The sequence below is a fragment of the Nanorana parkeri genome, unplaced genomic scaffold (assembly GCF_000935625.1).
Source record: "Nanorana parkeri isolate BGI_ZX_2015 unplaced genomic scaffold, ASM93562v1 scaffold470, whole genome shotgun sequence".
In the NCBI taxonomy this organism is placed as follows: domain Eukaryota; kingdom Metazoa; phylum Chordata; class Amphibia; order Anura; family Dicroglossidae; genus Nanorana; species Nanorana parkeri.
This window is the reverse complement of record NW_017306738.1, coordinates 144,435-155,428: the sequence shown is the minus strand read 5'-3', so window position 1 is coordinate 155,428 and position 10,994 is coordinate 144,435. Positions and strand designations below refer to the sequence as shown.

Genomic DNA, 10,994 nt, shown 5'->3' with positions numbered 1-10,994 from the left:
CCCTCCCTTGCCGTGCTTTGCCCCCCCCCCCCCTCCGCTGGTTATCCGGGCTCCGCTGTCCCCCTTTGTTAGCCCGGGACCGAGGGGAGAGATCTGCATTCCCCCACCGCTGATCTCTCCGTTCTCTCTAAAGGTGGAGGCTGTCATTTCTCCGGCTGCTATAGCCAGAGAAGAAGCTGGTGAAGCAGATTCTATGGGGGTCCCTAGGTGACATTAGGGGTCTTAGAGGGCCCTGATGTCTCCATAAAGAGGACCTGCCACTGTATATTATCGATCACATAGGGGGATTGTTAGTCCCCTAAGTGATAGCATAAAGAGGACCTGTTTTAAGTGTAAAAAAAAAAAAAAATAGAACTCTCATTAAAAAAAAATATAAGTCCCCCGCCGCCGCGTAAACGCACAAATAAACGTTAAAAAAACAACGATTACGCCACACATTACATATCGCCGCGAAAGTGGGAGTGTGAGCAGTAATTTTAGGGCCGTTAATCACTTATAACACTAAACTGATGAGCGGTAACAGCTTTTAAAAGCGTCGCTTATGGACAATTTTAGACATGGTAGTTTTTTGCGATTTCACGGGCGCACGCAATTTTGAGGTTCGACATGTTTGGTGTCCATTTACCCGACGTGACCCCGTCTTTTACCAAAAAAGTGGGCAATGGTAAAGGTTTTATAACATAACGTAGGGAAAACAGTTTTTTTTAATTTTCAAAACTTTTTTCATAATATAGTAAAAAATAAAACCCCCGTGGTGATTAAATACCACCAAAAGTAAGCTCTATCTGTCCCCAAAAAAATAGTATAAATTTAATTTCGGTATAGCGCTGCATGACGGAATAAACGTCAGTCAAATTACCTCAGCGCTGAATACTGAAAAATGGCGTGGCCTGGAAGGGGGTTTAACATCCCGGGAACTTTCCTACCATCACATGGCTTTGTTTGTCTGAATTGGCGCTGTCAATGTCCACACCCTCCTAGCTCATAAGGATGCCAAGCAATAGGCTGGCACAAAAGACATCCAACACAAACAAACAACCAAGCAATGCACTTCAAAAGCCAATGCCCATGCGTACTTGCCCTTCTCTGCAATGAAACTTTACAAAGTTCATATAATGGTGCTAATTATTGAGATAAGACGTCAGCGTTATTTTCTGCCGATATTGGTACTCGGTAAATTTGTATCTGGATCTACAATTGGTGTGCTTGCTTTTCTCTTTACTATTGGACGGCTCCACCATTCACCTATCCAAAACCCCCCAAAATGGCTGGAGATTTAAATGCTAAATATTTGTTTACGACTGGGATGCATCTTTAGCCCTTGCCATGAGTATTTTTTGGCATGCAAAAAAAGGGACACGTTTGTAACAGTGAGACCTCTTACCTTCTCCACAGTTCCTTTCATCTGTGTGGCACTGACAAACTGGATCACCTCATCTTCCTCCATCACATAGTCATACTGCTGTTGTCCACGTGCACGGGCATCCTTTGCACCAAAAGTCAGAGACGCTGCTCCAATGTGCTCCTCCTCCCAGCGTCTCTGCTCTTCTCGAGGTGCAAAACGCTCTTCTGTCACTGGCTCCTCATAGCGGTCTGGGATTTTCTGCACCGCAATAAAATACAAACATTAACAGCAATGTTGTGAACTGTACTATAGCATGTAGTGAAAATACCTGTAATACCTGGTAATAGGTATTATAAGATATATTAAATCCCTCAGCAAACTAACAACAATCGAAAAGGGTCAGCAGGAGGGCATTAGAAGTGTACTTTCCCGAATCTTGTACTGTGTAGCTTCTTATCTCTATTTCCTGCACAACATATCAGATTTAAACTTCCAAGAAGAATCCAATTCTTTATATTTACATCAGGTTTTCTGTATGTCCGTGGTTCTCAAATGGTGGGTCGTGACCCAAAAGTGGGTCGCAACCCCATGTTCACTGGGTCGCCAAGTGCCTTCCACTGTGCAAGGCGAGAGGGTCCTCAACCACCCCCTAGCACAGTGCTGTCAGTTGTCGCTCCGAGCAGCCTTTCAAAATATGCTGCCCGCCACTGAGTGTCAGCTTGAGGTGGGGGTATGGCCGCAAGCTCCACCCATACTTGCATTTGCTTACAATGTGCCCTGTAGAGGTGCTTGGACCAGAGTAATATCACATTCTGGCTCCCGGCCCATCTACAGGGCACGCAAGAAAGCTGTACAAGCAATACACATATGGATGGAGCTCCACCACAGCACAGCAGCCCACTGGACCCCTGGCTGAGGTGTGATTTGGGTCGTGACTTAATGACCAAGGACAAATGTGAGTCCTGAGGTTACACAGGTTGAGAACCACTGCTGTATGTGATAGCAAGGAGCCTGCAATGAGTGTTCCAGAATCACCAGATTACTGACAAGAGCAACAAGAAGTCTGGGGAGGACCGGTGCACTACAGCTATTCCTGGATAAAGTAAGGTGCTGAGCAGGTAGGCTATTATCTCTGCAATAATCTAATCTCAATCCTTATCGTGGTATACTGAGCCTAGGGTGACGGGAGGATGCTAGTTTGTATCCTCCCGTTACCCTAAGGAGAACTATGGGGAAAAGCCTTAACCCCACAGTTCTCCTTTAACCAACATTTTTTTTGCAGTTGAATAAGAGCCAGTGTTGACAGGCTTTGGGGTTGTGTCAATGCCATCAGTTAGAGATGCTTCTGAGAGCATTCAGATTTCATTAACGGGTACATATGACATACAGTTGACCTGATTTAAGTGGATCTTGCATTTCCATATATGTTTATGGGAGCGCCAAACCCATCAGATGCAATTAAAAAGCCTTAAGCTGGCTGCTTATTTTATTTTTTTTTTAAATGACACTACAGCTCATTTGTGATTAGAGGTCACTTTTAGCGGACATTTCCTTCTTTAAGAAAATAATTTCACATTAAGAAGCTTTACTTTACGGATTATGTAAATGCACGCAAGACCTAAGCAACTGTTTGGCTGAAACAATGTCTTCTTTCAGTGCTCTGTCCACTCTGAAATAGGGACAAGCACCATGGACACAGATTGGAGTTATCCTGCCCAGTCACAAGCCAATCTGATCAGTGCACCTGACATCAAATGAATGGACAGAGCAAGGGTCTTAGAAGGGTTCTCTTTATATTGTAAGATGTGCTTCATGACTGTCTATGCTGCCTAGTTTCTGACTTCCATGTCAATACTCTCATGTACCTTACTCCTCGTCTCCTCAGGCATGAAGTAACGGTCATGTTTTTCCATGCGTTCCTTCTCTCCGGCTTTCTTGTACTCCTTCGCCATATCCCTCACACTGCGCTTATACTCCAATTCCCGTTTCTCCACCCTGGTCAGCTCAGAATCGGCAAACAAATATTCATCATCCGCTATCTCCGCCTCCAGGTCCTCCAGCTTGTCCTTTTCTCTCTTCACCAAATAGTCCCTCCGAGACTTCTTCCGTAGCTCCGGCACCTGTAAGGATACAGACATATAGTATAACACTCTCTGAAAGCCTATATACAAATAACGCAGAGAGTGAGCAGCAGTCACAATGGACACTGCAGGTCTCAATCTTAAGGACAAAACTGTAAATGTGCCCATGTAAGAGTTCATCATAGCAGCAGATTAGGACATTTACCATCTTACATGCCATTTAGAGGGAAACCGTTACAGCTAGAAATCAACATTTGATCAGAAATTAAATGGCCTAGACCACAGATACAGTGATATGATTACTCATCCGCTTATGTATTAACTAGGGATGCATCAATATATCGGCAAACGAAACATATCGGCCGAAAATAGCAGTTTTGGGAAACATCGAGAAAAAAATATATAATTTGTCGATTATAAGCCACCTCCCCTGCCCGCCCACAGTATCAGCTTTAAACACTGCCCACCAATGTGAAGCCACTGCCACCTGCTGTGACTCTGCCCATACCCCCACCCCGACTGACCTGACTTTTCTGTGGGAGCAGGCAAAAATCCTCCTGACCTGTACGGTGCAGGTATATCAATACCCAGGATGGACACATTGCAGATGAGAGGAGGGAAACGTGAACATATAGCAGTGGAGGGGCTACTTAACCACTACCCTCTTCCCATTCAACAGCCAGCAGTAGAAAATCAGCGGCAAAACTCCAATCCGCAGTGGCAGGGAGCAATAACCAGGCTGCTATTGGCTATTTTAAATTGCAATAGCCTATTGCAGGCTGGATACTGTACCCGCCCACTGCCTGCTGTCAAACAGCAGAGGAGTGGACCTGAAGGAGAAAGTACTCCTTCGGATCCGTTCTTCTGATCCGCAGTATTTGGGAGCAATAACCAGCCTGCTATCGGCTATTTTAAATGGCAATAGCCGGCTAAATATTGCAACCCTAATGCCTGCTTTGTTTACATTCAGCTCCTGGTGGCAGAATCTTGCCACGGCAGCTGTCATTTGCTTAGTTCCAGGATATGTGCTGCACTGCTGAGGTAACTCCGCTCCCCCACATCATCCCAACACCTTCTCCCGCCGGCCGCTCCACTGCCCCCTCTGCTTCCCCATGTCCTATTTTACCGAGGCAAGAATCTACTCAAGTGGCTAAAAGCAATAGCAAACCTGCTATTGGCTATTTCAAAATGCCATAGCAGGTTGGCTATTGCAGCCGCCCACTGCCTGCTGTCAACCAGCAGAGGAGTGGACCTGAAGGAGATCTTTTTGATTGATAGGAGGACACCGGCTAGACAGCAGCACCCACTGTGTCAAATTCGCACAGTGTTTATCAGTAATATCTGATTACAGATATTAATACATTTAACTGATATTGATGATGAAAAAAAGAAGTGATATAGATTTACTGGACATATTAAACCTCAGTCAAAAAACTAAACACTGTAATATCACCGCAGGAATTGCCTTACCATTTTTTTACGATCTTCTTCCGCCACCTTTAGTCTCTTCTGCGCTTCCTCGTATGCCTACAATGCAGAGCATGAATGAAAATGTAGTTCTAGAAAAACAATGAAGGAATGTAACAAAATATACAGAGGCTATCTTCTGCTGTGGACATTTCTAGCATGTAGAATACTTCCCCGCGGTGCCTAGTCTCTATAGTCAACTTGCTGTTCTCAACCACCTTACCTTTTTATCTGACCTCTCCACAATATTCCTGGTTTTATCTTTATCTCTCTGCTTCACTCTTTCTGCAAAAGCATCTCTTTCCTCCAGATCCTTTATCCGTTCCATCTCTTCTTGGTCTTCTTCATCATCAGAGATTAGCTGAGGTGATGGAGCTTTTTCTTTCCTGGAAGTCATAGAGATGGACAAATCAATATTTGGAGCAAGATCTATTTTGTATGACAATCTGCAGTCCCTATGCTGGCTAATGTGACTAGAGTGCAGATTCTTTCAGGGTCCGGTGGCCATGCCAGGCTTTAAACGTAAACAATGCACCAGCAGCTTCAACATACACAGACCATCTAAACGTTGAATCTAGCCTTACGGTATATATAAACTCGTTTCCAAAAATCTCATATAAGCTTTAATATATTCATGAACATTTTATTCATTTTTAATACCTTTAAATGTGCAACTTCCATTTATATAATATTTGGTGAGCCTTCTATGAAGTTCCTTGTGCAGGCACCTCCTGTAATAGGGTGACAACACTCTGTGCCTGTCTCCAAATTGTGTTCCTACACTGTCACCCTGCCACATGCTCTCCCAATGGAGACTACAAGCCTCTGTGCAGACTAACATTTTATGGGAAACCTGCCCTGAGAAGTGCCATGGAGCCATAGTTGGAGTGCACGTAGAAAGGAAGTGGCTATAAAGACTAGGGATGCACCGATACCGGGTTTTCGGTATCAAGTACCCATATTTTTTTTTCAGTACTCGACAATACCGGGGCTGTGTGCTCCGATTATCATGACCCGCTGCCGGGCTTCCCGATTGCCTGGGATGACGGTGTTCTATCGAAAGAACACCGGCTTCACTTCCCGAGGCTGCCTGGATTCCTGACCAATCAGGAAGCTGGGCGGAAGGTCATGAGCTGCTGCCCGGCTTCCTGACTGGTCAGGAAGGCAGGCTGCCTAGCAACAAGTGAAGCCAGCTTTTTGATTAGCTAGGAAGCTGGCTTCACTTTTTGCTAGGCAGCCTGGTTGCCTGGCCAATCAGGAAGCCGGGAGGTGGGTCATGACATGCCGCTCCGCTTCCTGATTTAATAGACAGCCTTGCTTCCTAACCACAAGTGAAGTCGACTTCCTAGCCAATCAGGAAGCTGGGAGGTGGGTCATAACCCGCCGCCTGGCTCCCTGATTGCAAAGGAAGCCGACTCCCTGAATGCAAAGGAAGCCGGCTCCATGCTCCCTCAGCACTGCCAATCAGAGGGAGATCTCCCTATGACTGGAAGTTCCGGTATCGTAGGTATGTATTTGGGCAAGTACCTGCACTCGACCAAATACTCAGTATCGGCCCTGATATCAATACCAGTATTGGTATCTGTGCATCCCTAATAAAGAAGCTGCAGGAGATAAGCAGTGCTGATATACAACTGAGTGGAAACAAGTATTTTGTTTTAAAAAAGTAGACTTGGTTAGGATAAGCAGTGTTTTAGCAAACTAAATTTCCCCCCATTTAGGATTCACACCTACTTTACTGCAAGGCAAGATATCATTGTCTACTATGAACCAAACCAGAATGGTATAATTGCTCCAGTACTTTTTACTTTTGCATATTGTGTGATGATAGGGAACAGCTTCTTTGCTATTGTGCAGTGGTTACAAACAAAATTATTACACAATTATATACAATATTTTTGAACCACCAGAGAAAAAAAAATATTACACAAGTCCAGGACCAGCTGTACTCACTGTGCATGGTCACTCTCACTCTCAGACGACTCTTCTTTCCTCCTCTTCCTCAGATGTTTCTTCCTCCTTTTCTTGTCACCTTTGCTCTCCTCCTTTGCCTCTTCCTCATCACTATCTTCCAGAAGAGCGTAGGATTTGTTTTTCTGTTGAATGGCCAGGGCCTCTCGCTCTGCTGCCCGAGCTGGGCGTTCAACTGACACTTTTTGGGGAAGCTGTGCATAAAAGACAACAAATCAAGACAGTTGTTGAAAAATGGAGGAGATTCCATCTCGTGATGCTGTCCTGGAAGACGTTATGGGAAAACGTGGTACCCAACAATGAGCCACTGCCATTGGTTCTGTAGGTGTCAGTGTTTTAAATGTTACATCAATTAAGTCAGCGGGACTAGCAGACAACTCTGATGAGCAAGGGGATATATGAGCATTGAGGGTAGGAGACTGCTGGAGGAACTTCAAAGCAGATCATGCATGGCTGTTGTGCCAAACTCTTACCAAGAAAGGGCAACCATAAAATAACTGCCCTACCTATAAAGAAAAGAGAATGAGCGCTAACCAGTCACATGGAATCATCACATGAATGTCCTGACTTGACAAAACATGCTTCAAGAACCCTCCATACAAAGCATTTCTTCTTTAAGGAGACACTGTCATATTGCCCATGCAGAGCAAGGTGCTGGTGTCTCTGAAGAGCCTTCCCCCCAATCCACATATATTCACCTTATCTGAACTTCCTTGCAGCTCCTTGCTTCTCCTCAGAACCTGATTCTTCTTGCTACGGAGACGTATGTGCCCTGCTTCCCTGTGATGGTGCCCAGGCCCAACAGCTAATCGTTGCTCCCAAGCACTGTCACATGACAGGAACGTGACATCACCAGTCCCTTGGGTCACCGACACTTTCAGCAATGGCTGCAAAGGAGCAAGAGCTGAGAGGTAGCACAGAGCTGAGAGGTGAGGTAGCACAGGCAAAGTGAGGGGATTCCCTTTCCAGAGGCACCTTGCCCTGCATGATCAAGGTAACATCTTTTTAAAGGAAGCACTCTAGTGTAAAAAGAGCTGTTTAGATTTCTATAGATAACCTGGTTAAGATTATTTTTTTTGAAGATTATTGAAAGTCAGTGTGAGTCATGCTGTGTCTGGCTCCACCAATCACAGCTACCACATTGCAAATAGATGTGGCCATGGCCCCTGGTTTTTTTTTTTGCATCCCTTCCACATGTGAATGACTGTAAAGCTAACCATACTTGGGGCAATGTAATTCAACAATTGAACTTTTGATTATATTTTCTGAAGACATAAAATGGAGGTTTAGATCTGCCCTAGGAAGACTGGGTCAAAACTGCCCCAATCGAAATTGACATACGTTTTTCCTGTTTCAATTCCATTTCAATTCAAAAAGATCTTCCTTATTAAAACTGCGCATTGCCCAGTTTCAACCTCACCATAGACCATATTTTGGTGGTTCATAAAACTTGTGGGTGGCAAGACTGCTTTATTTCTGGAGATGATTTGCCCTGATATTTACAATTCCCAGGTGGCCCAAAGGCTGAAAATTGATGGATAATTGCCACGTGTGTGGCCAGCTTTAAGGTGGCCATACACTCTACAACCATCGCAAGACTTTAGTCTTGCGATGGTTGTAAAGGGATTAAAAAAACGTACGATCTGCCTATCTTGGACAGGCAGATCGCACTCTCGATCATCGCAAGCCCGCCCTCCTGAGGGGCGGGCTTCCGATGACCGCAATGCTGAACGGGCAGTGTGCGCGTGTGCGCACACCGGCCCGTTCAGCATTTGTCTTCCGAGCACCGTTCTAACCAGCCGAGAATCGTACGATTCCCGGCTGGTTTTCGAACATGCTGGTTCGACAGAAGACGTGCGACCGTACAGTAGAAACGGTCGCACGTCTCCGTTCACACTGCTCGATTATCGTACGAAAACCCGATCGCATACGATTATCGTACGATAATCGTGCAGTGTATGGGCACCTTTAGAAGCATGCCCTCTCATTAAACTGAAAGTGATTAGTTCCCCATATGTGGTACACGAGGGCTGTTAGCTGGGACTTCTATGTGAATTGTTACCAATTCTTAATCAGGACTGCTATGGCTGCTTTATCAGTAACACTTGCCCTCATTAGCAGATCATGGATGTAATGAACGATGAAGGGTAAAAGAGAACTACAGGTATTCCTCACTTAACGACCGAGTTCCGTTCCTACGACCAGGTCGTTAAACGAATTGGTCGTTAAGTGAGGAACTGTATACAGTACTGTACTGCATTAGTACAGTACTGTATAGTGTTGCAGATATACAGTACTGTACAGTGTACTGTAAATCAGTCAATAAAGTACTTACCGAGACCCGCAGTGGAGAACGGAGTACAGCACTTCCGCCGGTGAGACGTCGCACTGCCGCTGCCACGTTCCCGCACGTACGGTCGGAGAGCTGGTCGTAAGTGTGAGTGGTCGTAAAGCAGGTAAGTCGTAAAGTGAGGAATATCTTTTTTGTTGGCTTCAGTTCTCTTTTGGGTCACAGGAGTATACAGGGGTGAATTTATCAAAGCTGGAGCAGACAAAATATGGAGAAGATTCGCACTGCAGCCAATCAGCTTCTCTCTCTCATTTTCAAATCTTACCTGATCAAACTGAAGAGAGATGCTGATTGGTTGCCCTGGGCAACTGCTCCAGATTCTGTTTGCTCCAGTTTTGATAAATTCCCCCCACAGTATTTACTAATGTCCTCCTGTGACCGAAATTCAGCATATAGCGGGCTACTGCCTGCTATATGCTGACAGCGCAGAGGTGCGCTGCAGCCACGAAAGATCCTGACAGTATTGTCGGGATCCACCCCGCTGCCTGATTGACAGATGGCTCTGCCTCTCTAGAGCCAGCTGTGCACACCTCTCCAATGAGCGCTGGAGGAATAGAGAGAATAGGAAGGAATCCCTGCAGGCAGCAGTGACCGACAGTCATCGCTCTCTGCAGGGAGAAGCTGTGAGCTGAGCGATCAGCAGTTTGTGGTCACTCAGTCCTTGAGCTACAGAGCTGACATGTGACAGCTGCAGTGTCCCAGGTCAGCTCTAACTACCGGGAAGAGTACATTTTACTTTCCCATAGTTCTACTTTAAAAATACTTACCAGTTAGATTTAGGATACAGATATAACCTGTAGACAGGCTTCATGTACTACACATTTCATATCACTCATAACTGTTTTACATCAAACAGCCTAAAAACAAAAAAATAAACAAAACGAGAAGTCCATGCTCCCGATCTATTGACAGACTGATTGATTTTGTTAAAATAGTTTTTTTCACTTTACAGCTTACGCAGAGCACTGGGAGCTCTCTCACCTTCAACCAGAGTTCCTCCGCAAAGCGCCGCACTTTATCCGTGACATCGATCGCTCCGGTGTCCATTAGACGGCTTAGCAAATCTGCAGAGCTTGAACTACGCCGGGCAGTGCCAACGAGGAACTGGGCCACATGACGGTCACTCATACCCAGAACCTCATGGAGCTGATCCCTCACCCAGCCCTCCACCCCATCCATTTTTGGGTTCTCAGTCGACGGCGGTTTGGAGTGAGTCTTGGAAGCCCAACTGGAGGAGCGGAGCTGCAGGAAGAGGAGGCAGGGGTGGCTGTGAGGAACAACAAAAGACAGTCAGATGCTAAAACTACCCAACATCAAAACCAACTGCCCCAGCCTATTCACAGTTATAACTACATGTTTATATAATTACACTTTAAGCCTAGCCCACTGTATCTGAAGCCAAACCGTTGTTTTTTTGGATAGAGTAGCCATACATATACATTCTCATCCTGGATGTACCAAGATCATGGTTGCTGCAGCCATGACCCTGGCATTGTTTGGTTTTGTTTTAGTAGGCGATGCTTGTGATCTGGGCGGCTGCTCTTGATCAGGAGCCCATCCCCGTCCTCCAAATGTAAACAGGGACCGGGACCTGTCAGTAACTGAGTGTGCTTCCAGCACAGAACAGTGGACGCATATATGGGCAACCTGGCATTAAAGACCACCTTCTTGTCACCCCAAAATAATGTGAGCTGGTCTGGAAGTTGTACAATTTCTCAGTTCATCACTCTTAGGACTTATTAATCACCCTGCAGCAGAGTTTCACTTTAAACGCCTCAGT

The 10,994-nt window shown here is 45.5% G+C and overlaps 1 protein-coding gene across 2 annotated transcripts in view; it reads right to left on the bottom strand.

The window, feature by feature from the left end:
• DHX16 (DEAH-box helicase 16) overlaps nucleotides 1-10,476 on the bottom strand; it is a 31,687-nt gene extending 21,211 nt beyond the window's left edge. Inside the window, exons 1-6 of one of the 2 annotated variants that reach the window (XM_018560660.1) lie at nucleotides 10,196-10,476; nucleotides 6,847-7,058; nucleotides 5,117-5,279; nucleotides 4,897-4,953; nucleotides 3,187-3,465; nucleotides 1,394-1,579 (exon numbers count right to left, since the gene is read on the bottom strand). In XM_018560660.1, coding sequence (XP_018416162.1) covers nucleotides 1,394-1,579; nucleotides 3,187-3,465; nucleotides 4,897-4,953; nucleotides 5,117-5,279; nucleotides 6,847-7,058; nucleotides 10,196-10,393 — 1,095 coding nt within the window. In that variant the 5' untranslated portion in view covers nucleotides 10,394-10,476. Of the gene's footprint in view, nucleotides 1-1,384; nucleotides 1,604-3,186; nucleotides 3,466-4,896; nucleotides 4,954-5,116; nucleotides 5,280-6,846; nucleotides 7,059-10,195 lie in introns of both variants that reach the window. The other variant, XM_018560659.1, reaches the window with a different exon arrangement.
• Nucleotides 10,477-10,994: the final 518 nt, after the last annotated feature.